The sequence below is a fragment of the Pleurodeles waltl genome, chromosome 9, assembly GCF_031143425.1.
Source record: "Pleurodeles waltl isolate 20211129_DDA chromosome 9, aPleWal1.hap1.20221129, whole genome shotgun sequence".
In the NCBI taxonomy this organism is placed as follows: domain Eukaryota; kingdom Metazoa; phylum Chordata; class Amphibia; order Caudata; family Salamandridae; genus Pleurodeles; species Pleurodeles waltl.
The window spans coordinates 273,995,265-274,018,855 of record NC_090448.1 but is presented as its reverse complement, the minus strand read 5'-3'; the positions used below and the strand labels follow the sequence as shown (position 1 = coordinate 274,018,855).

General features: G+C 40.7%; 1 protein-coding gene across 8 annotated transcripts in view; it reads left to right on the top strand.

The window, feature by feature from the left end:
• LOC138259164 (cyclin-dependent kinase 17-like) overlaps positions 1-23,591 on the top strand; it is a 521,155-nt gene that overhangs the window by 290,220 nt on the left and 207,344 nt on the right. For all 8 annotated transcript variants that reach the window (XM_069206701.1, XM_069206696.1, XM_069206702.1 and 5 more), the window contains one exon: positions 10,684-10,778. In XM_069206701.1, the coding sequence (XP_069062802.1) occupies positions 10,684-10,778 (95 nt within the window). The remainder of the gene's footprint in view (positions 1-10,683; positions 10,779-23,591) is intronic.

Here is a 23,591-nt window from a genome sequence, read left to right as displayed (position 1 = left end):
ATCCCAAATCTACCGATCCTTGCTCACTCAGGCCCCCAACTGCTTTGACTCTTTGAGACAGAAATGGGCAAACTGGGTTGGAGACTTAAGACAACGACTAGCGGGAAGCATCTCTGGCCCCAAGGAAACTGGCTGTATCCACACGACTACGCATGGTACAATTAAATTATTTTCACCTATATCCTGCATGTATGCAACAAATGTTCCCAGAAGCCCACCTGGCCTGTGCTAAGTATAGCCTTCCACAGGGGATTTCTTTCATGTGGTATGGGGCTGCATTCTGCTAGGGCCCTTTTGGGAGGCGGTTGGGAAAGAGATTTAATTGGTCTTGGGGCGCCGTATTTACTTGACCCCGGAAATAGTGCTCTTTATAAAGTGTGGGGGAACTACTACTGGTTGTCAATGTAAGAAAACCACAATGTGTAGAAATTAACAGACGTGATGCTGTAGTTCTGAATATTCAATGCTTGTTACTAATGATGTATGACGAATGCACACTGTTCAAAAGAAATACAATTGGTTATATAAAAATAAAAAAAAGATTTCATTTGCAAATTACGTTTTTCTGCGCCTATGAATATAAAGATGTAGGTTTGACATTTTAGTGCCCACGAGGCAGATAGGAATATTCTGTATTTAAGACTAAAGTGAAGATTCCTACAATGTACAACAAGTATTACGTTTAATTTTCTCCATGAGTAACCGCATTTATTGTTGACATTTGGAACCACTATTCGAAGTATGAATCCTATTTTGTAAAGGCTAAACTGTAAAGAGGAGCCTGCCAGTGGTTTCTCATCTGTGTTTTTTGTTTGTTTTGTTTTTTTTAATTTTTAATTTAGCATATTCCAGCAGAATATTTGCCTGTCATTTAAAAGTACAATTATGCCACAACGGTTGCCGCCATGTTGCTTGACAGACGTGCTGGTGTTGTAGCTTAACTTTTCAGGCACTAAAGAATTCTAGAATGAGGAAGAAAACATGGACCACAAGACTCATAAAATCCTCTCTGTTTTGGCCTAGGCTTTTCTTTGGTTCTCTGCTTAAGTGTGGATCCCCTTGCACTAAAAGTAAAATGTGCCACAAATTTCTCAGTCCGTACCGGAACTTGCATTTACACAAACTTTCTGCAGTTTTGGTAGTATAAATGACATGCTGTTAATACTCTTCTATTCCACCATAGACTAGAAGTTTCTGACTGACCTTAATATTTATCACCAACTGCGTTTACAAAACAGGAAATGCATTTTATTTCATGTTGAGCCTTATAAGATTCACCTCACCTCTCAACCATTTCATGATGGGTGCATTTTTCCATCCTGCCTCATAAGACGAATTTTGTCTTTCAACTTTGCGCTCCTTGGGGAATTGTGTTAAAGCCCCACTTCGATAGCACTTAATGCCAGGACCTCCATCATGTGCAAGAGACATGCTGTGCCGTAGTATACTTACAGTTAAGGGTACTGGAGTATAGTCCGAGTTTACGATCCATAGTCAGCTGACATACATTTTATATCTAGACAAGTGCTGGTGTAAATGAGTGAATCCATGGCTCTGTTAAGTAAGTTAGGAAAGAAGCCGGCACTGTTGCCCTTCAAAGTAATGACTGGATTGATGCATCGGAGTACCAGTAATAACCAATAATACTTGCACTGTTTACTATACCGTTATATATTTTGCTTCATCCAGTTAAGCATTTTTGACTGGTCACATAGAATGCCTTTTATGTAGCTCACAACATCATGAATGAAACATTCATAAAGGGAAGTTACAATCCTGTTTAGGACATGTAGGCAAGGATTATTCTCTGCTTTCTTTTATTATGTACTCCAGCACTTCAATTTATTCAAATAATATACTTTCCCATCAAGCCATGGGAAAGGAAATACAAAAACGTTTGACCAATGAACAGTCTCTCTTGTTCTCATAACCATCTTCCCTCATAACTTCCTCTGTTTTTTCATGTGACAGGAGATATTGCAAACAAATTCCTTATTCTTCCTTTGTGGACTCAGAACCTGGAATATAACAAAAAATGTACTGAGACTTGTATCCAAAACATTATTTCCATCAGATAAAACCAGAACGATATCATTAGGAACAATAGAGTCTCTGACTTCATCAATATAAGAACAGGAAAGGAACAAATAATTCAAATCCAAGATATATTCAAAAACCTTGCACATGTATACCTTACGTCAAAGATAGCTATTACAGGGAGTGCAGAATTATTAGGCAAGTTGTATTTTTGAGGATTAATTTTATTATTGAACAACAACCATGTTCTCAATGAACCCAAAAAACTCATTAATATCAAAGCTGAATATTTTTGGAAGTAGTTTTTAGTTTGTTTTTAGTTTTAGCTATGTTAGGGGGATATCTGTGTGTGCAGGTGACTATCACTGTGCATAATTATTAGGCAACTTAACAAAAAAAAATATATACCCATTTCAATTATTTATTATTACCAGTGAAACCAATATAACATCTCAACATTCACAAATATACATTTCTGACATTCAAAAACAAAACAAAAACAAATCAGTGACCAATATAGCCACCTTTCTTTGCAAGGACACTCAAAAGCCTGCCATCCATGGATTCTGTCAGTGTTTTGATCTGTTCACCATCAACATTGCGTGCAGCAGCAACCACAGCCTCCCAGACACTGTTCAGAGAGGTGTACTGTTTTCCCTCCTTGTAAATCTCACATTTGATGATGGACCACAGGTTCTCAATGGGGTTCAGATCAGGTGAACAAGGAGGCCATGTCATTAGATTTCCTTCTTTTTTACCCTTTCTTGCCAGCCACGCTGTGGAGTACTTGGACGCGTGTGATGGAGCATTGTCCTGCATGAAAATCATGTTTTTCTTGAAGGATGCAGACTTCTTCCTGTACCACTGCTTGAAGAAGGTGTCTTCCAGGAACTGGCAGTAGGACTGGGAGTTGAGCTTGACTCCATCCTCAACCCGAAAAGGCCCCACAAGCTCATCTTTGATGATACCAGCCCAAACCAGTACTCCACCTCCACCTTGCTGGCGTCTGAGTCGGACTGGAGCTCTCTGCCCTTTACCAATCCAGCCACGGGCCCATCCATCTGGCCCATCAAGACTCTCTCTCATTTCATCAGTCCATAAAACCTTAGAAAAATCAGTCTTGAGATATTTCTTGGCCCAGTCTTGACGTTTCAGCTTGTGTGTCTTGTTCAGTGGTGGTCGTCTTTCAGCCTTTCTTACCTTGGCCATGTCTCTGAGTATTGCACACCTTGTGCTTTTGGGCACTCCAGTGATGTTGCAGCTCTGAAATATGGCCAAACTGGTGGCAAGTGGCATCGTGGCAGCTGCACGCTTGACTTTTCTCAGTTCATGGGCAGTTATTTTGCGCCTTGGTTTTTCCACACGCTTCTTGCGACCCTGTTGACTTTTTTGAATGAAACGCTTGATTGTTCGATGATCACGCTTCAGAAGCTTTGCAATTTTAAGAGTGCTGCATCCCTCTGCAAGATATCTCACTATTTTTGACTTTTCTGAGCCTGTCAAGTCCTTCTTTTGACCCATTTTGCCAAAGGAAAGGAAGTTGCCTAATAATTATGCACACCTGATATAGGGTGTTGATGTCATTAGACCACACCCCTTCTCATTACAGAGATGCACATCACCTAATATGCTTAATTGGTAGTAGGCTTTCGAGCCTATACAGCTTGGAGTAAGACAACATGCATAAAGAGGATGATGTGGTCAAAATACTCATTTGCCTAATAATTCTGCACTCCCTGTAATGGAGGAATTAATGAGTGATGTTCTCACAAAGAAGGGTAGGAATTGTCCCCTGAAACATTTGATGGAAATGCCCACGTCTCCGTATCCTTAATAGAATTTAAACTTTCCTTTAAGAATGCGAGGACATTTTTCATTCTGTCTCGGAGGCGAAAATTATGCCAGCTCAAAGCTTGTCCACTACCAAGGATGCCATATCTGAGACCGGCTTAAAGTAAAACCTCTTTAACATGGAGTCCGACGACCAGTCGGCCGCATTAATGATATCGTCCAATCTGGCATGCAAAGTGAATGCCTTTGAAGCCTCTGCTTCTCTCACCGAGTGAGCACCAAAATTCGACAGGTTAATGCCAGCTTTTTGCGTGACCCAGCTAACCCACTGGGCAATTGTCGGAGTCGTCATAGTCCCCATCTGGGAAGGAAGGGGTAGAAGGCATGTTGTCCAGCGTGGGGTCCAGTAGCACCACTTGGGTCTCATCAAGACCGGTAGGCCTTGCAAGGAAAGCCTTTTTGATGTTCCTAAACGTGCTCAGACCCATCCCTGCATCCGCTTTGCACTTGGGAGGCTGTTGTGCAGCCTGGTGAGGCATTGTGAGGGAACCCCTGAGATGGGGTGCGTCCATAGTTATGTTTAAAGGAGTTGGGCATGAGTATGTTATTTGAATTAAACTTCTCCTGGTGCTACAGCCTGGTGGATTAGGCATCTACTGCCTCACAGAATGTCATCAAGAGTAAGAACAGAGATGGACCCCTCATCCACATATTCATCCTCCATTTATATGAGCTATGTGTAGCTGCTTTGTTATTAGTAAAGCACCTTGTAGGGCTGTGAATGTGGTACTGGACGACATCAGTGACTGGGGGCACACTAAGGACCACGCAATCAGTAGTAACCTGGAGTTGAAACAGGCTGCAATGATTTTAAAGGGTTAATCATTATGAGCCTGGGCCAAGCCCCCTAGCAGCAGTAATTAGCACATGGCACGTGTGAATGATTTCCTTAAATCAGATGAGGGAAGATAGATAGAGGATAGAATGCTGGCGTCATGCTGCTACAAATCTCAGATGAAATACAGACCCCGCAGGGCATTTTTGGTTTCCGGGCATCCTGGGCTTGAAATTGACCATGAGGAAGGCTACGCGAGGCAGACTGCTTGTCGAAAAACTTCTGAGGATGAGCATGCCTCCCGCGGACAGTGAGTTGGCGTAGCTCATCTACCAAAAATCGTGCACAGTGTAGTGGGCTGAATTGCCCTGCGCACTCATGCAGTCCCCAGGAACATAAATGAACAAGCATATGCAAAGCACTAGGTTCTCACATTTGTCGGAGTTACAGCTATTCACAGTTGTAAACTCCCAACCGGATTTTTCTTTAATTAAAAGAAAAAAACTGTGTGATTGTGCTGCTACAGTTCCCACGTAATAATACCTATCGGCAAAAGTGCAATTATGAACGTAACCGGCAAAAGTGCAATTAACTGTGTAACAAGGTCGATAGTATGCGAAGCGCTCGACTTCTGCCCAGCAAGGTCGCGCTGCGAAAATAGAGAAAAAGTAGTCCACAAACCCAGCGAGCCTCGCATGTTTTCTGTACTTGGTCGCTGCGCTCGAGGAGGGCTAACCACCGGAAAAGGCATGATGTATGCGTGCCTTCTACTAATCAAAGGAAGCGGATTCTAACAGGCAAGCCAACTTGCCAATGAAAGACACTGACGTGACGTCGATGGGGCTCCGAGCCCTTTTGTAATACCTAAAGCGTTTCGCTAGCGATACGCATGCGACGCAGGCTCGACCCTAAATACAACCCGCAAATGGAGTGCTGGAAGGTGTTCCCGGGGTGGCGTGTGCTACAAGGAGAAAAAAAACCCTGTTAGAACAAATCAGGCACAAATAGGCATTAAAAACAGAGAAAAAAGTACACTCATCTATCTTATGCGGGAGCAGGAAAGAAAGAGGGAGTTACAGGGGAAGACGGTCGGATGAGAACAAAAGAGACTGTTCATTGGGCAAAGGTTTTTGTATTTCTTTTCCCATGGTTTGATGGGAAAGATAGTTTATCTGTATATGTTGAAGTCCCGGAGCATAAAATAAAAGAAGGCAGGACTAATCCTTGCCTCCGGTCCTGACATAGAAATCAAATGACCTTTTAAAATGTGGTCTACTAGTATGTCGATCTTAACCAAAGCTTTCTGGATTGATACAGATTATTCCAGACAGTTAAGATCACTCTGCTAGGATGGCATAAGATGTTTTATTCCTTTTTGAGAAGAAAAATCATAACCGAACCATAGGATGTGTGTATTGATAAACCTTCTGACAAATTCGAATCACATAAAACAAACTTATTTATAGAAATATAATGCTATTCTTTCGGAGCCAGAGCTGTGATTAAAATAGCAGTTTTCCGCAATCTCTTCAAACAACGCTAGTTCTGCACAGCGTTATAATGCATTTGCCCGTTACAGACTTAATAGCCCCTCTTCTCAACTATCTTAACAATTTTGTAATCATGGCCCATGGCTCCGTACGTTGCTCTGTTCCTCCTGCTAGGTTGAGACATATATATTACCCAAATACATACATGCAGTTACTGTCTAATAAGGTAAAAACAGGGAAGTATGATGTCCATCTTCGGATGGACTGTGAATGAGGAAAGGACATACTGCAGCCATTTCTTCTCTGAATTAATGGAGATTCTCTCTTCAGCACATTACAAAATCCAGTGTTTGTGAAAAATACCAGCCCAGCTCCCATTCTTAGCCCAGCGAGGTCCCTATTTGCTATAACCCAATTCAGGTTTGTTCAAGCCATATGCATTGGCAATTTCCAATGCTGCCTTGCCAGGCATAAAAAAAAAACAGAGTTGACCAAACACTATATACATGGCAAGGAAAAGTAGATTGCTGCAGAAATGCATGGGTTTGGTATTAAATGGAGGGGGAGATAACTATCTTCTTCTAAGTATTCCTGACTGAAGGTACAATTGATCAAGGGTTAATGGATGTAATTATTGATATATTTTTAGCTTTATTGGCATAACGATGTCCACTTCTTTAATGACTTGCACTGGCATAATGGTGGTAATTTTTTGCCAATTGTAAGTGCTCTTGGCTTTATGGTGTCCAACCATGGTGTAATGCTTGCAGTAGCATAATATTGGTAATTCATAGCATTTATATAATGTCTCAGCTGTGGTTCATTTCTTCCTTCTGTAAGGTTTGTTTAACCTGCCTGCATACACCCATGCACTCATTCACCCAGTTAGCCAGCCACCAACCCATGAACTAACCCATCAATTTTCCATGGACTCTGGCACTTAACCATTCGTCAAGCTGGTAACTCATTCTTGGAATCACCCATCCTTAAAACTAAGCCCTGGCCTAGTCTAAATTAGGCTACTGTAATTGACGTAATTTTTAGAATTGCATGTTACACTTGTAGCTCAAAGTTTCCTAAATGACACCACATCAAGTAATTACTCCTCCATTCACTGCAAAATTGTAGCACAGGCACTCATGAACAATACAAACATCTAGAACGCAAGAGGCTGTTGTTCACAGCAAGTGTGGTTTTCGCTCTGTATTCTGGCGCTTTCTGATCAATTTTAATTGTTCGAAATTATGCATAAGTCTGTGCAATTTTCAAGAAAGTCACTTAATAAGATAAATTACGCAAATGTTTTCACTGCTATTTAAATCCTTACATAAAAAAAAAGTAAAAAAAAAAAAAAACAAGTGAAAAACAGCCAGCTCTGTTGGTTTTGCCAGTGTTTTCATTTTGAATGGATGATGTAAAATTCATGCTCAAGTGCCTGGCAGTAGTAGCTGCGCATATCAGAAGGCAGCAAATACATGTGTTCCCGTACCTAGACGATTGGTTAATCAAAACCAACCCACTAGAACGGTGTTCACAACACACAAAGTACGTCATAGAAACCCTACACAAACTAGGTTTCTCAATCAACTACACAAAGTCACACCTTCAGCCGTGTCAGACACAGCAATACTTAGGGGCAACAATCGACACAGCAAGAGCGATTGCCACCCCAAATCCACAAAGAGTACAAGCATTTCAAAATGTAATACAGGTCATGTATCCAAACCAAAGGATACAAGTCAAAATAGTAATGAAACTCCTAGGCATGATGTCCTCATGCATAGCCATTGTCCCAAACGCAAGATTGCACATGCGGCCCTTACAACAGTGCCTAGCATCACAATGGTCACAGGCACGGGGTCAACTTCTAGATCTAGTGTTGATAGACCGCCAAACATACACCTCGCTTCAATGGTGGAACAATATAAATTTAAACCAAGAGCGGCCTTTTCAAGACCCAGTGCCTCAATTCGTAATAACTACAGATGCCTCCATGATAGGGTGGGGAGCACACCTCAATCAACACAGCATTCAGGGACAATGGAACACTCGGCAAAAACAGTTTCACATAAATCACCTAGAACTATTGGCAGTATTTCTAGCGTTAAAAGCATTTCAACCAATAATAAGCCACAAGCACATTCTTGTCAAAACAGACAACATGACAACGATGTATTACCTAAACAAACAGGGAGGGACACACTCAACACAGTTGTGTCTCCTGACACAGAAAATATGGCATTGAGCGATACACAACCACATTCGCCTAATAGCACAGTTAATTCCAGGGATTCAGAATCAGTTAGCAGACAATCTCTCTCAGGATCACCAACAGATCCACGAATGGGAGATTCACCCCCAAGTACTACATACGTACTTCCAAAATTGGGGAACACCACAAATAGACCTATTTGCAACAAAAGAAAACGCAAAATGCCAAAACTTCGCATCCAGGTACCCACAAGATCAGTCTCTGGGCAATGCATTATGGATGAGTTGGTCAGGGATATTTGCATACGCTTTTCCCCCTCTCCCACTCCTTCCATATCTAGTAAACAAGTTGAGTCAAAACAAACTCAAACTCCTACTCATAGCACCAACTTGGGCAAGACAACCTTGGTACACAACACTACTAGACCTCTCAGTAGTACCTCATATCAAACTACCAAACAGACCAGATCTGTTAACTCAACACAATCAACAGATCAGACACCCCAATCCAGCGTCGCTGAATCTAGCAATTTGGCTCCTGAGGTCTTAGAGTTCGGACACTTACACCTTACACAAGAATGTATGGAAGTCATAAAACAAGCTAGGAAACCAACCACTAGACATTGCTATGCAAATAAGTCGAAAAGATTCATTTATTATTGCCATAATAATCAAATTCAACCTTTACACGCATCTGCTAAAGACATCGTAAGCTACTTGCTACATTTGCAAAAGTCAAAACTAGATTTTTCATCCATTAAGATACATCTTACAGCAATTTCAGCTTACCTGCAAATTACCCACTCAACTTCACTGTTTAGGATACCAGTCATTAAAGCCTTTATAGAAGGCCTAAAAAGAATTATACCACCAAGAACACCACCAGTTCTTCATGGAACCTCAACATTGTCTTAACACGACTCATGGGGCCACCTTTTGAGCCCATGCACTCATGTGAAATGCAATATTTAACATGGAAAGTTGCATTTCTAATTGCCATCAAATCTCTAGAGGGGTAAGTGAAATCCAAGCATTTACCATACAAGAACCATTTATTCAAATACACAAGCATAAAGTAGTTCTACGGACAAATCCAAAATTCTTACCAAAAGTCATATCACCGTTCCACATGAATCAAACAGTTAAACTACCAGTGTTCTTCCCACAACCAGATTCTGTAGCTGAAAGAGCACTACATACATTAGACATCAAAAGAGCGTTAATGTACTACATTGACAGAACCAAACAAATTCGGAAAACAAAACAATTATTTGCTGCTTTCCAAAAACCTCATTTAGGAAATCCAATTTCCAAACAAGGCATTGCTAGATGGATAGTTAAATGCATTCAAACCTGTTATCTTAAAGCAAAGAAACAACTGCCTATTACACCAAAGGCACACTCAACTAGAAAGAAGGGTGCTACTATGGCCTTTCTAGGAAACATTCCAATGACTGAGATATGTAAGGCAGCCACATGGTCTACGCCTCATACGTTTACCAAACACTATTGTGTGGATGTGTTAACAGCACAACAAGCCACAGTAGGCCAGGCAGTACTACGAACTTTGTTTCAAACAACTTCAACTCCTACAGGCTGAACTACCGCTTTTGGGGAGATAACTGCTTACTAGTCTATGCAAAGCATGTGTATCTGCAGCTACACATGCCATCGAACGGAAAATGTCACTTACCCAGTGTACATCTGTTCGTGGCATGAGACGCTGCAGATTCACATGCGCCCACCCGCCTCCCTGGAAGCCTGTAGCCGTTTCGAAGTTGATCTTGAACATTTGTAAATATATAACCTTAAACTACATCATGTACATACATGTTCACTCCATTGCATGGGCACTATTACTGTAATACACAACTCGTACCTCACCCTCTGCGGGGAAAACAATCTAAGATGGAGTCGATGCCCATACGAAATGGAGCCGAAAGGGGAGGAGTCACTCGATCTCGTGACTCGAAAAGACTTCTTAGAAGAAAAACAACTTGTAACACTCCGAGCCCAACACTAGATGGCGGGATGTGCAAAGCATGTGAATCTGCAGCGTCTCATGCCATGAACAGATGTACACTGGGTAAGTGACATTTTCCATATATATATATATATATATATATATATATATATATATATATATATATATATATTACTCCACATAGGAGTTTTGGCGCATACGAGTACTTGTATTCATCGTTTAGCCTTTTCAAATATTTTATGGTTATAGGTACATTTTGTTAGTGACAACTTTTGTCAGTGTAAGGATTCTCCTTTCATTCTACTAATGTACTGCATTCTTTCTTTCCCTTTTAGTGTCCTTATTAAAGGATTTGAAGCATGCAAACATTGTGACGTTGCATGACATTGTACACACAGAGAAGTCTTTAACTTTGGTCTTTGAATATCTGGTAAGAATAATTCTTTGAGAAGAATATGGAAGTGTGTTGCATTTATTCTTAGTATGAAAGTTCAAATCAAACCCCGACAATAGAGTTCTGCTTCATTTGTTTGTCAGAGAGCTGCCCACAACACTTCACATTGAGTTTACCACGACAGAGAAGAGCTATTAGGTTAATTATGTTACAGTGGTAAATACTATAATTTATAACATTGTGCATACAGCCATGCTGGTTGTGAAAGTTTCAGGATGTCCGCTTTTGTGTTGTGTTACTTCAAGACCGTGCATAGCCTTAGACTCTCTGTTCTGGGTATATCACCAGAATATCTGTTTTTAAATATTGTGCTACCAAAATTTTGTAACCATAATGTGAACCACTAAAATAATGTTGTGAAGGGAAGAAACATTCAAGTTTAAATTTACTGTACTTATGCAAGGTATGTAGATGTGGAGTAAAGAGAGAAAAGAATAATAAAGCAATACTTAATTTTACATATTTACCTTCAAAATGTTTTGGTAGTTGATAGTCTGGCTGCAATATTTTGGTAGAATGATGCTTTTATGCTCGATGTTCTGAATACAACCCTCTTCCAAATTGACAGTGTGCTTGCAAATATTAGTCTGCAGAACTGCCCATGTTCATGATAGGTGAGTGGCGAAAGTCTTTCTTAATGAATTCTTTTGGCAGATTCACTCTAAGTCTTTTTTTTGATGTGGATCATCATTCACCAAAAGATATGTTTGTTGCATTTGCTGCTCTACATCATTTGCTGTGCACACTCCTGGAATCTAGTGTTGGAAAGGGACATTTCGATGTTTTCTTTGAATAACTCTTTGATCTCAAGATACCTTGTGACTCCTGCATAAATACCACAGAACACAGGACAAAGACTCCACCTCAAGCAGTCTTTTTTTATCCAGTGATCTGGTTAAGATGTTCATCTTAAGCTCTGGGATTGTTGAGCTATAACCTTGATCCGTTAACCTCAGGCACCGGATGTTAACAGAGAACATCAAAGGGCTCCTCTTTGTCATCGCCACTTTGAATTTGAGCTGAACTGGAGGAGTATAACCGATAACCAGATCAATAGAGAATGACTCTTTAAGTTGGAGTTGATGGGTGTTTGGAGAGCATGTCCTTCCAGTTTTCCTCTAATTGCAATTTTAAATTCCCAGGTACGGACATTCATCAAGTATGAAACCTTTATTTACCTCAAGGACACAAGGATGAGAGCTGCTTTACCTATAAGCCCTTTAAGTATAAAAATGTATGATACAGGAGGAAGTGTCACTGGGTATGTTCGAAGATGCTGCACAAGACCACTTCAGACTGTCTTCAACTCCAAGGACATTACTTAGAGGTGGAAGGTTAGTCTAGCATGTCACCAGACCAAGCAGAAGAGAACCCAGACAGCCTTTCCTCAAAAGGCTCCAACTCCGAGGTAGAGAGACTTCCTGGGGGCGGGGAGAGGCAGGGGAACGAGGCACTTGCACTTTGGATGAAGACTTTTCTAAAAACACACATCTCCTTCTGCACACAAGGATCCGACCATGTGAAGTTCCACCTCAAAAATAGTTGAGCATGGAGAACAGGCACCACTCTCAGGAGACAAAAAATAAATAAATTGGGGAATATCACCAAATTTGTAGTACTTAGCAAAGCAAATATAAGAAGAGAGTAGATCTTCTCCTTGGTAAAACTGCAAGATGCCTGTATCACAATTAAACCATGTTATAAAAGAAGGGGGCATTGCGTTAATGGACACTTGTACGTGTTCAGATATAAAATTAAAGTGCTGCTTTCTGATTCAGGATATTACAAGTTAGAATTGGCATATTAAATACATTGCAACACAAAATGCAAAATCTGATGATGGAAGTACTACTGAGAATGAGACATCTGTTGAAGTGGCCTCAATTAATTCACAGAACCTGCATCAAAGTATGTAGAAACCTGCCTGGAACCAGTAGTAGCCTATCTGGATTCATACATTAGGGATGCCAATTACATGGCAAGATTGAGAATATTCTATCTAGTGCAAAAAAAATAATCAGTTACTGTGGATATTTAAGCCCTCTATTGAAACACCCTAAAAAGAATGCTGAAGATATTGTTACTGAAATGTAAAGCTGAAGTACTGGTATTGTTTAGTGTCAGGTGCTTAGAAATGGTTCTAATGAATAATTTTATATTTGATAGCCAACTGTGTCACCAGCTGAAAGGGATAACTGTAGTATTACAGGACCATCCAAGGTAGAGATTCAAGTAGACACAGCAGGATTGAGATTTGATGCAGGTTTATTTCCTGTCTGATCCATAAAAGAAACTTCATCCATCACTAAGATACAGAGCATCCACTCCACCTCCCAGTCCTTCCAAGGCTCTCCACATTCTACATTCCGGAGAGTCCAAGAAAACAAGGGAACGTAGGGGAAGCAGTGGGAGAAACCAACTAAGAGAGAGATGTAACTAAAAGAAACACAATACAGATAAAGAAGAACAATCCTGTGATAAACCCAATAGAGAAATAGTATAACACACCACACTATCTTCCCCCCTAAATTATAAAGGTTTTTTTATTTTTTTTATCTTCACACTTTGACAACTCTATTCAAATTCTTCCAAATGCACCCATCATCCACTGTGATAGCCCCTTTAAACACCTTGATAACTTTAAAGATTTTACTGTAGTGAGAAAAACGTGTGCGATTTCTTTTCAGTAGCTTAATCCTAAGAGTCACCAACTGCAACAACAAGAGGTTTGACTGCTTTACAAAGGTCATGTGTCAACTTCCTCTTCTCCTGCAAAGTCTTCTCTTTGGCTACAGGTGGTTCTTTTACTTTTTCGTGATTCAACTCCTTTCCAATATACTTATTCACCCATGAAGGACTTATATTGGTGTTAGGCACTCTTTTCTTGAACAATACAAATGGGGACTGACCAGTACTGGAATGTGGTGTATATCTATAACTTTCAACTATAGATTTGACAGCTTCTATCCAACCATGCCCTGTCAATTTTGCCACTTGAATGGTTTCCTTTAACGTCCTGTTAAAGCGCTCAACCATACCATTGGTTTCAGGATGGTATAGAGCACTTTTCTTATGTAATATGCCTCTAGATGCTAAAAACTCACACATGTGCTTAGAGGTAAATTGAACACCATTGTCTGTTATGATGCACTTGGGGTATCCTTCCCTAGAAAATACCCCTGCAAGAAAGTTTGTTATAGACTGAGATGTTATGTCAGAGGTAATCAGAATTTCTGGCCAGCGAGACAATATGTCCATTACAACTACAATATACTTAGAAACAGGACCACAGGTCCCATAATATCCATCGCAACATCCTCCCACACTTCATTAGGAATTTTACTAATTTCCAGTGGACGAGACCTACACTTAAGCGTTTTATCTGCAAATTTGCATTCTACACAGTCGCAAACAACTCTCTCTAACGCTAAATCCATTCTCGGCCACCAATAAAATTCTCTCAAACGTTCCTTTATCTTGCAAATTCCATGGTGGCCCAAATGAGCTAGATGTAACAACCTTTCTCGTAAACCAGAAGGAGGAACTAGTCTCCCACTCCTAAAGACCAAACCATCCTCGACTGAAAGCTCATTCCAAACTTTTTTATACACATTCTCTTCGTCACAATCCGCCGGAATGTGATTAGATTCAATCAGATCCTTCACCCGTCTTAAACTAGTATCATTACTAAACTACATTAACCACTCATCTTCTGTGATACAACCATCAGTCAAAGTGCACACTTTAACATTTTCATCAACCCACCATGTACTACAGTCTGTATCTTGGTCCCAACCAAGTGACTTTAGTCTTGACAGACAGTCAGCTGTGCGATTCTCACACCCTGGGACATATCTGACAGAAAATTGGAAGTATTGGAGACCAACAATCCACTTGCAAATACGTGAGGAAATACAATCTAGCCCCTTTTTCTCAAAAACCTCTTGTAGAGACTTATGATCGGATTGCACAACTAACTGAGATCCCCAAAGAAACTGTTTAAACTTCTTTATAGCTCAATAAATAGCCAGTGCCTCTTTTTCAATGGTGGAATACCTGGACTCCGCTCCCCTCAACGCTCTGGAGGCAAATGCAATCGTGACATCCTTACCATCATACCTTTGCTTAAGAACACTTCCTAAACCCTTATCTGAGGCATCCGTTATGACACAACATGGAAACCCTGGACGAAAACTGCTGAGGCATTGAGCAGAAGATAGCGCATTCTTTAAATCCTCAAATTCTTTCCTGCACGCTTCTGACCATACAAATTCAACACCCTTCTTAAGTAACTCTCTAATGCAGCAAGACCTACTGGCAAAATTGGGAACATACTTAGAATAGAATTCCGCCATGCCTAAGAACACTTGCACGTCTTTTTTTTTTTTTTACAGGATCAGCTAAGTTAACAACAGTTTTAACTAGATCTTCTTTTGGTTTAACACCTTCAGCAGAAATTACATGGCCTAAATAAGTGATATCTGAACATGCAAACTTGCATTTCTCTCCCTTTAGTGTGAGTCCCTTACTACGGAAAATTTTCAAGACTTCTCTAACCTTAGAAAGATGTTGTTCGAGAGTGTTAGAAAAAATGAGAACATCGTCTTGAAAAAAACTAACACCATCAGTCTTACCAAGAATATGGTACATTAGTCTTTGGAACACGGAAGCAGCAGAGCACAACCCAAATGGCATCCTATTAAACTTAAACACACCAAAGGGAGTGATGAACGATGTCAGCAATTTGGATTCTTCACACAATTCAACCTGGTGGTAAGCTGAACTCAAATCCAATGTTGTGAAATACTTAGCCTCTCCTAAAAGACTGACCATTTCATTGATGTTGGGTAATGGAAATCTGTCTTCAATCACAGCTTTGTTGAGATGTCTAAGGTCCACACAAAGTCTAATATCACCTGATATTTTCACAGCAACTACAATGGGGGCAATCCATTGTGCAGCCTCGACTTCTTCAATTATGCCTTCAGATTGTAACCTTTGCAATTCAGATTTAACTTTGTCCTGCAAGGTGAAAGGAATTTTCCTGACCTTGCACACTACTGGTTTGACACCCTCCTTAAGACAAATATGATGTTTGTATCCTGTAATGCACCCAACTGTAGAGGTAAATACATCAGGAAATTCACCCATGATGTCGTCTTTGATGCTGCACACATTTTGAACCAACACCTGAGGAATAGAATTGGGATTCAATATAATGCCCAGCATTTTCTGATGCGGCCAACTTCGAATTGTGTCGCCAATAACCGGAACATATATTTTCCCAGTAATTGTGTTCCCTCTGAAGGTTATGGTGGCTTCAAAGTAGCCCTTCGGCTCAATAGGTTTTCCACCATAACTGTAAGGAATTATGTCAGGATCCAGTAGAGAAACTTTCCCCTTAAAGTGCTTAGTAAAATCTGAAACTGAGACTAGAGAAAGTTTCGCGCCCAAATCCATCATCATTGATATAGATGTTCCGTTGACATCCACAAAGTCCGAAGGAAACGGACAACTGATATTAGCGACACAATTAACATCATTAATAATCTGAAGAACAAAATCTCGATCGCCATTACATTCAATTTCCTGAACTTTGACATTAGACTTAGTTAATGATTTACAATATTTAGCAAAATGTCCTTTCTTGGAACATTTGTTACAAGTAACGTGGATTGCAGGACAGTTTTTACTATTGGCAAGATGAGATGTAGAGCCTCATCTAAAACACGTCAGTCTTGCTCTAATGTTTGCTTGAGATTTGTTATTCGTTTTGGTATCTAGAACTTGGACATCCATAGAAACATTTCTCGATTTCCTCAAATTTTCAATACAAGCCATGGAGTGTTCAACTTGCTTAGCAATAATTAACACTTCATCCAATGATGGGTCATTCTTGGCCCATAACGCTTCTCTTACTTTGTCGCATTTGCATTCAAGCATGAATTGGTCTCTAATGCGCTCTTCTAGATTCTCTCTGAAATTACATGATGAAGCTAGTTTGCGTAATGCTGTCACAAAGTCTTCAATAGATTCATCATCAGTCTGCTTGCGTTTCCCAAAGTAGTAGCGTTGTAAAATGATTGAAACTTTAGGTAGAAAGTGCTTGTCCAGTCTAAGTAAAGTAGATTCAAATTCATTCAGTGAGTTGTCACCTTCAGCACCATCTGACGTTGTTATCGCAGGTAAAGTTTCCAAGATTTCCTGACCTTCCGCACCAAGACAATGTTGTAAAACAGAAGTTTTTCTTTCAGGCGACAAATTGCTGCCACAGACGCACATGTAGGTCAGGAAAACCTTTTTCCATTTTTGCCACGGTATGGGAGGTTCTCCTGGAAGAGCAAGAAAAAATGGTGGAGGTGTAATGTTCTGCATTATATCTTTTTATTGCAGAGAAATTGTAACACAAAAATCTGAAATGCCACGTAAAGGAAAAATATCCAGGACAAATTAAACAGCAACAATGACAAGCATAGAGCAGGCCGACAAGAGTAGTGTATTGAGAGTCAATATAAGACTGGCCTCTTTGTTAACTCTGTTATTTTGTTTATGGCACACAATAATCACAAGTTAGAAGAAAAAACTGCCTCTCAAGCCCATACGCGTGAAAATGCACATCTTTAAAAGTTAACAAGAAGCTTGAAAACCTCCAGTCTGAAATATAACAATAGTTGCGGCAACAGTAGTCAGGCACAGCTCAAACTGAGCGCGCGGCAGAATGAAGACGACGCGTGCAAGTTGTTGTAGCAACAGTAGTCAGCCAAAGCTAGAAACAGCGAGCGCGGCCGGAGAGTGAAGGCACGCGTACACGTCGCTGTGGCAACAGTAATCAGACACAGCATGAGGCAGAGCGTGTGTCTCCAGAGGCACGGTTAAAGGAGACGGTTGCCGCACGCTTGTCAGAAAGTCAAAAACAAACACCAGACGGATAACTGTGTGGCTCAAGGAAACCGATGAGAAAGGATATGAGCCACATAAAACAAGAATTTTACAGTACCTTTTTTTTTTTCCTTAAACGCTAGAGACCGAATAAATAAATAAAGGTGTTGAAGTTTCCAAAGATAACAGTCTCAGAGGTCTTGGAAATCAGGGTATCCCACCCTCGTCGCCAAAAATGTAGTATTACAGGACCATCCAATGTAGAGATTCAAGTAGACACACCAGGATTGAGATTTGATGCAGGTTTATTTCCTGTTTGATCCATAAAAGAAACTTCATCCACCACTAAGATACAGAGCATCCACTCCACCTCCCAGTCCTTCCAAGGCTCTCCACATTCTACATTCCGGAGAGTCTAAGAAAACAAGGGAACGTGGGGGAAGCAGTGGGAGAAACCAACTAAGAGAAAGATATAGCTAAAAGAAACACAATACAGATAAAGAAGAACAATCCTGTGATAAACCCAATAGAGAAATAGTATAACACACCACACTAACCATGGGAGGCTAATGTGCCCCAAGTAGGAAGATATGTATACGTGTGTGTGTGTGTGTGTGTGTGTGTGTGTGTGTGTGTGTGTGTATATATATATAGATGAATGTATGTCTGTGTGTGCATATACACACACACACAGCGACATACAATGATTATGGATAATCATAGTTGAAGCGCCTGCCGTGCCTGTGAAGGAGCTATAAATACAGCCTTAATTATTGAGGACACAAGGTCATACTGAAGAAAATGACAAACCACATAACCAAAAATGTGGTATATTTGATTTTATGTCCATGAAATTTAGGATATGTAGAAGAAATAGATTGTGAAATGAGAGCTTAGGTTAAGTAAGCATAAATCAATGATATGCCCACGAGAAGATTAAAGCACCACTGGTAGAACACTGGATTCAGAACTATCACAAAGAAAGACTTTATAGATGTATTACAGTGAAAAAATATGGAGCCGTGATAGAGAAAAGAACCTACAGAAATTCCATAAAGCAAGAGAAAAGTGTGCTGTGCTTGATATTTACTCTTAACACAGCTGCACAAGATTTAAGTGGAAGTGTTCCAAGGGAAATTGATGTTGCATGGTCAGGATTTAAAGAAAATAAATATTTGTTCTGTTCGAGTTGGGGCATATGGATGGAAATATTCTATCCAGATAAGTTGGGGGTTAACATTCTAAGAGGAGTGTCTGTCCCCCAATAGTTATGGGGAAAATACAGTTTCCAAGCTATAAATGACTGTGTTAAGTATAATGCAGCATGTTTCAAGATGGTCACAAGTACTGATATACTATCGCTATCAGAACACATGCAGCATAGAAAAAAGAGACAAGCCCAACGATAAACTCAATAAATATTGGTTGGAAATCACCAGGTTCACCGTTTTGTTTTTGGACTTCTTATATGGGTAGGATTGATAGGAAGTACATGTGGCATGATTATAGTAGTTGGTATGTGGGGTATCTACACAATAATGTAGGAAGGGAGGCAAGTATATAAGTAGAGGAAAATTCCAGGATAGACAGTAAGAGACCACATGGAATCCCCGGTCCTCAAGGTTGCCTACTTCCATATCCCCATTAATCCATTACATCATCATATCGCAGATATGAGATTGGCGGACACTACCAGTTTAGTGCCCTCCTCTTCAGCCAAAGTGTGTTTGAAAAATGTCTGTTGGTTGAAGCACATCTGTGTCACAGTGCCATCCATGTGTGTCCATATCTGGACAATTGGCTTAGTAAAGAGCAGCAACCAGCAGCAAAACCTAGCTCACACTCTTACTCATCTTGGATTCATAATCAATGCCTATAAGTCCGAGGTCAACCATCAAGAAATTCAGCACTTTTTGAGAGCCAGTAAGGAGGCCTTTTCTGGAGCCTCCCTTATACAGCGTGGAGCACATCTGATAAGCATTAACTTTTCAGGTTACCTTGCAAAGGAATGGAGAAAAAGTCTACTTTCTCATGCTGACAGCAATACAGTTGAAGCTCAAAAGGTTTAATGCACTCATTTAAAATAAAATAATTCTATTAAGGACAAATAGCATTGACAGCCATGTGTTACGTTTAAAAGCTGGGGGAGGGGGGTACTCACTTGTAAATGCTGTCAGAATTAGTCTAAATGATCTGGCACTGGGCCATTCACAGTCAGATCCAGCTCCTAGAGTAGCATCTGCTGAGATAGACAGGAACTTTGCAGGACTGCTAAGCAGAGAGTACTGGAATGAGAGATGAATTCTGAAATACTTAAGCGTTACATCAAGAAACGGAGGATCCCATAGTCGATATGTACTCCACAGCAGAAAATGCAAAATGCACGTGCTTTGCCTCCATATACCTACACCTAAGGCCATGGGCAAAGCAAGCAGACGTCAGTGACTGTCATTCTAGTGGCATCAACTTGGGCAAGGTAACCCTGATTCTCAGTGCTTTTGGAATTATATATCCGCCTGCACAAGAACCTTTCCATCGGGGCAAATAATTCAACTTTGAATTGGGTTCAACTGAGACATACATATCTCAAGGAAATGAATCTTACAATTTGCCACCTGAGGTCATAGTGTTTAGGAAGCTTAGTCTTCCAGAGATGTGTACGCTCATTCTGTGTGTAGCACAAAGGCCTATTGCAAAGGCATGTTTTGCAGCAAACTGAAAGCTCTATTTCCATTATTACCTAAACAAACAAATAGAGGTACTAAAGACATTGACTTTTGTGTTAAACTAATTATGTACCATCAGAAAAATGGTTGCTGACATTATCAGAGTCTCAATATAGATATACTATTTGCATATGACTCAGCAGCTCATCTGCAGATCTGCTAGAGCACCGCTGTGGCCACAAATGATTCGTTTGGCGCACATTACCAAGTTTGGTTGCTACCAATCTTTGTGTTCTGAGAAGAACTCACCTCAGTCATTTACTGAGTGTCAAAAAGTCAACATTTCCTAGTCTTGGTCACTCATTTAATATTGGACTTTCCGTGATCCTGAACTGATACATTTCTGAATTTCCTCGCGATCAGGTCTAAGTGTATGTAATTGTGCATTATACTGTTTTCTTCGCAATTTTACTTGCATTATGTCTGCACCTGGAGCACCTGCTGTTTGAACTGTCCAAGTTTTGGTTGATCACCCCTGGATGCGAACTGAAGCTTTAAATGTTACTATTTCACTTTAGGTATTCATTCACAATGCAAATATACATGTTTACCCTTCTGCTTCACTTACTATACTGTTCTTCTTTACTTCAAACTAATAGGAAACCGATGCCAAGGAATGCAGCACTCCTATTTTGAGTAATGAACTTATTAAGGCACTTTCCAAATATCAAATAAAAGCACACAAAAATATAAACATGAGCATTTAAGTTGAAGGCAGTAAAACATATGTCAATTCTAAAATACTCATAGCAGTTAAACAATGACTGGCATAAAAAGTGCAGTACATCAACAATGAATATATGCAGTGAATATATAGATGTATATTTATGGGCGCAGCCAAGCTAGATAATTAAGAATAAAAATGCATCAACATGGGGATCGAACTCTTCATCCTTGCCAGCATCATCAAGCCAAGGAACCCTGGATGGCTGAGGCAGGAGGTTTTTCCAACATTGGGTGTTTGCTGAACTGTGTCCACGTTCAGGTGAGCTACTTTTACCTCAGTGCCAAGCTTCCCCATCCTCATATACCTTAAACAAACCCAAGCGGAAGATTCTGGCACTCTCTCCCTTCCTTTGAGTAAGTTATGAAATTCAAGCGCTGTTTGTACTCTGTCTGCATCAAAAACATGCAAAGGAGCGGGCCCTGCCCCAATACACATTCCTGAAACAGAGCTGTACCTTTCTCTACTGAAAACATTCTAACCCTGGTACACTCTTATCACCTCCACATCCCCCAGTAATTGTTCCTTGTTCCGGTGAAAAGAGTGAAAACGTTCTATATGGAAAACAAGCTTGCTGTTGACCTGCGCCACGAATGTGACGGCAGGCACCTGAAGCTAAGTACAAAATGGAATCAGTGGTCCAGATGCAGTTGGTGGTTAAATACAGATAGCATTACAAATACCCACCACCATTGGGAGGTAAGAGGAAATCACAATCTGAGGTGTAATCCTTGCCCTGGTGCATTGTGGGCTTCAGGGAGGAGTCACAAGATGTCTAGAGGTCGAAGTCTTCCTACAAAAAAATAAAAACTTGCATATGTCCGCCAGCAACACTTGACGTCTGGAGAGTGCAGAGCATGTGCATCTACTGCAGTACAAGCTACTGATTTCTCGAGACAGGGCAAGCAACATTTTCCTCATGCTTTCCTGAGGAATTAAGTTGCTTTTGTTGATGATGAACGACAAACAGAAAAAGCCCAGTTGAGAGTTTTTCCTAAAGTCCCACTTTGGCACCAGCCATCCAACTTCAACCCTTTCCAAACCTGGAGTCAATGTGCCTAGAATTTCCTGGGCCATCTTTGACTTTTCTGAAGGTAGTTAGTGTCTTTTAAGAGTGCAATGCTACCAAATCACCAAGGGACAGCCCATGGCATGGGAGTATTCCCCACTGATGCCTTTGCCTTGCTGCAAGTATATTTGGCACCTTGATGCCTTTAGCATGCCCCCGATGATAAGGGTGATGAGGGAGACAACTTTTCTCTCCCTGACTTTACTGATGCTAGTCTACATTGAAATCTTCAAAATGCTTGTGACCTTGAGAGGTGACATTGAACTATCCTACTGAGGAAAGTGTCTTTGCGATGGTGGGGCTTAGGGCTGCAAAGGTATTGAAGTTGCAGATGCATGCTGTGGGAACTGTGTGGAAATAAAAGCTAATTCACTTACGGAATCATGATCTCTGGCCCTTCAAATTCAGAGCTGTTGCTGTCTTTCAGTGATGCTGACAGAAGCCCTGAGGGTGGCATGACCATAACCATGTTACTGCTGAGTGAAGCCTCATAGGACTGCTCCGTATGATGGAGCCTTTTAGGTGCACACCTCAGTTAAGAAAGACTTGTAGTTCAGGTTTCAGTCACCAATGTGAACTCGAATGCCTTCCCTAAGACTCCATCCGACAGGGAATTGAAACACATTGATACATTAGGCAAGTATGTGTTGTAATGTGCCAGTTTATCATTACGGTCTCTGCATACTGTTGGCTTCTTGGGGCGCTACATTCATGCCGTACAATATGTCTGCGAGATCTTGCCTGACCGCCCTAAATAATTCAGAAATACCTTTTCATAGATAGTCCGTGATAAGTAATATGTGGCCAAGTACATTTTACAGGCTGGCCTGGACACAGACTGTGTGGACTTTAGCATAGGCACTGTAGCAGTGATTCGCCGTCATCAGTAGATGGTTTCTCCTGGAACATGTAGGCATTCTTTATGGTATGCCTTTTGATAATACCAAGCTATTTGGATATGAGGCAGATTTAACTATGGAGCAGTTCAAAGATAGCCATGTTACAGCCTGCTCCCCAGGGTTGCTATATCCAGCCTGCCAGTTCCATCAATAGTACTGGAAAATCAGGGGTTACTCCAGGGCCCTGTCTTACTGACAGAGGCAGTTACTTCAACCGGTTTATCTGCATATCCAACCCTTTTGAAACCCCAGAGGGGGCATTTGTGACTGAAGATGAAGCCTCCATCAGCGAGGCCTAATCTAATCTTTCGCCTCCAATGCCAGACAGGTTACTCTGAGTTTCCCTTTGAGAGTCAGCTGCAGTGAATAGGGATGAATATGTTTGTGTCTGCCAAGCTGGCATGCAGTTACCTCAGACCAGTGGGTTCTACAGGTCGTGTATCTTTTTGCGCCTTCCTCTTTCTTTCAAACCTACCCCACTAAATTCTCTTG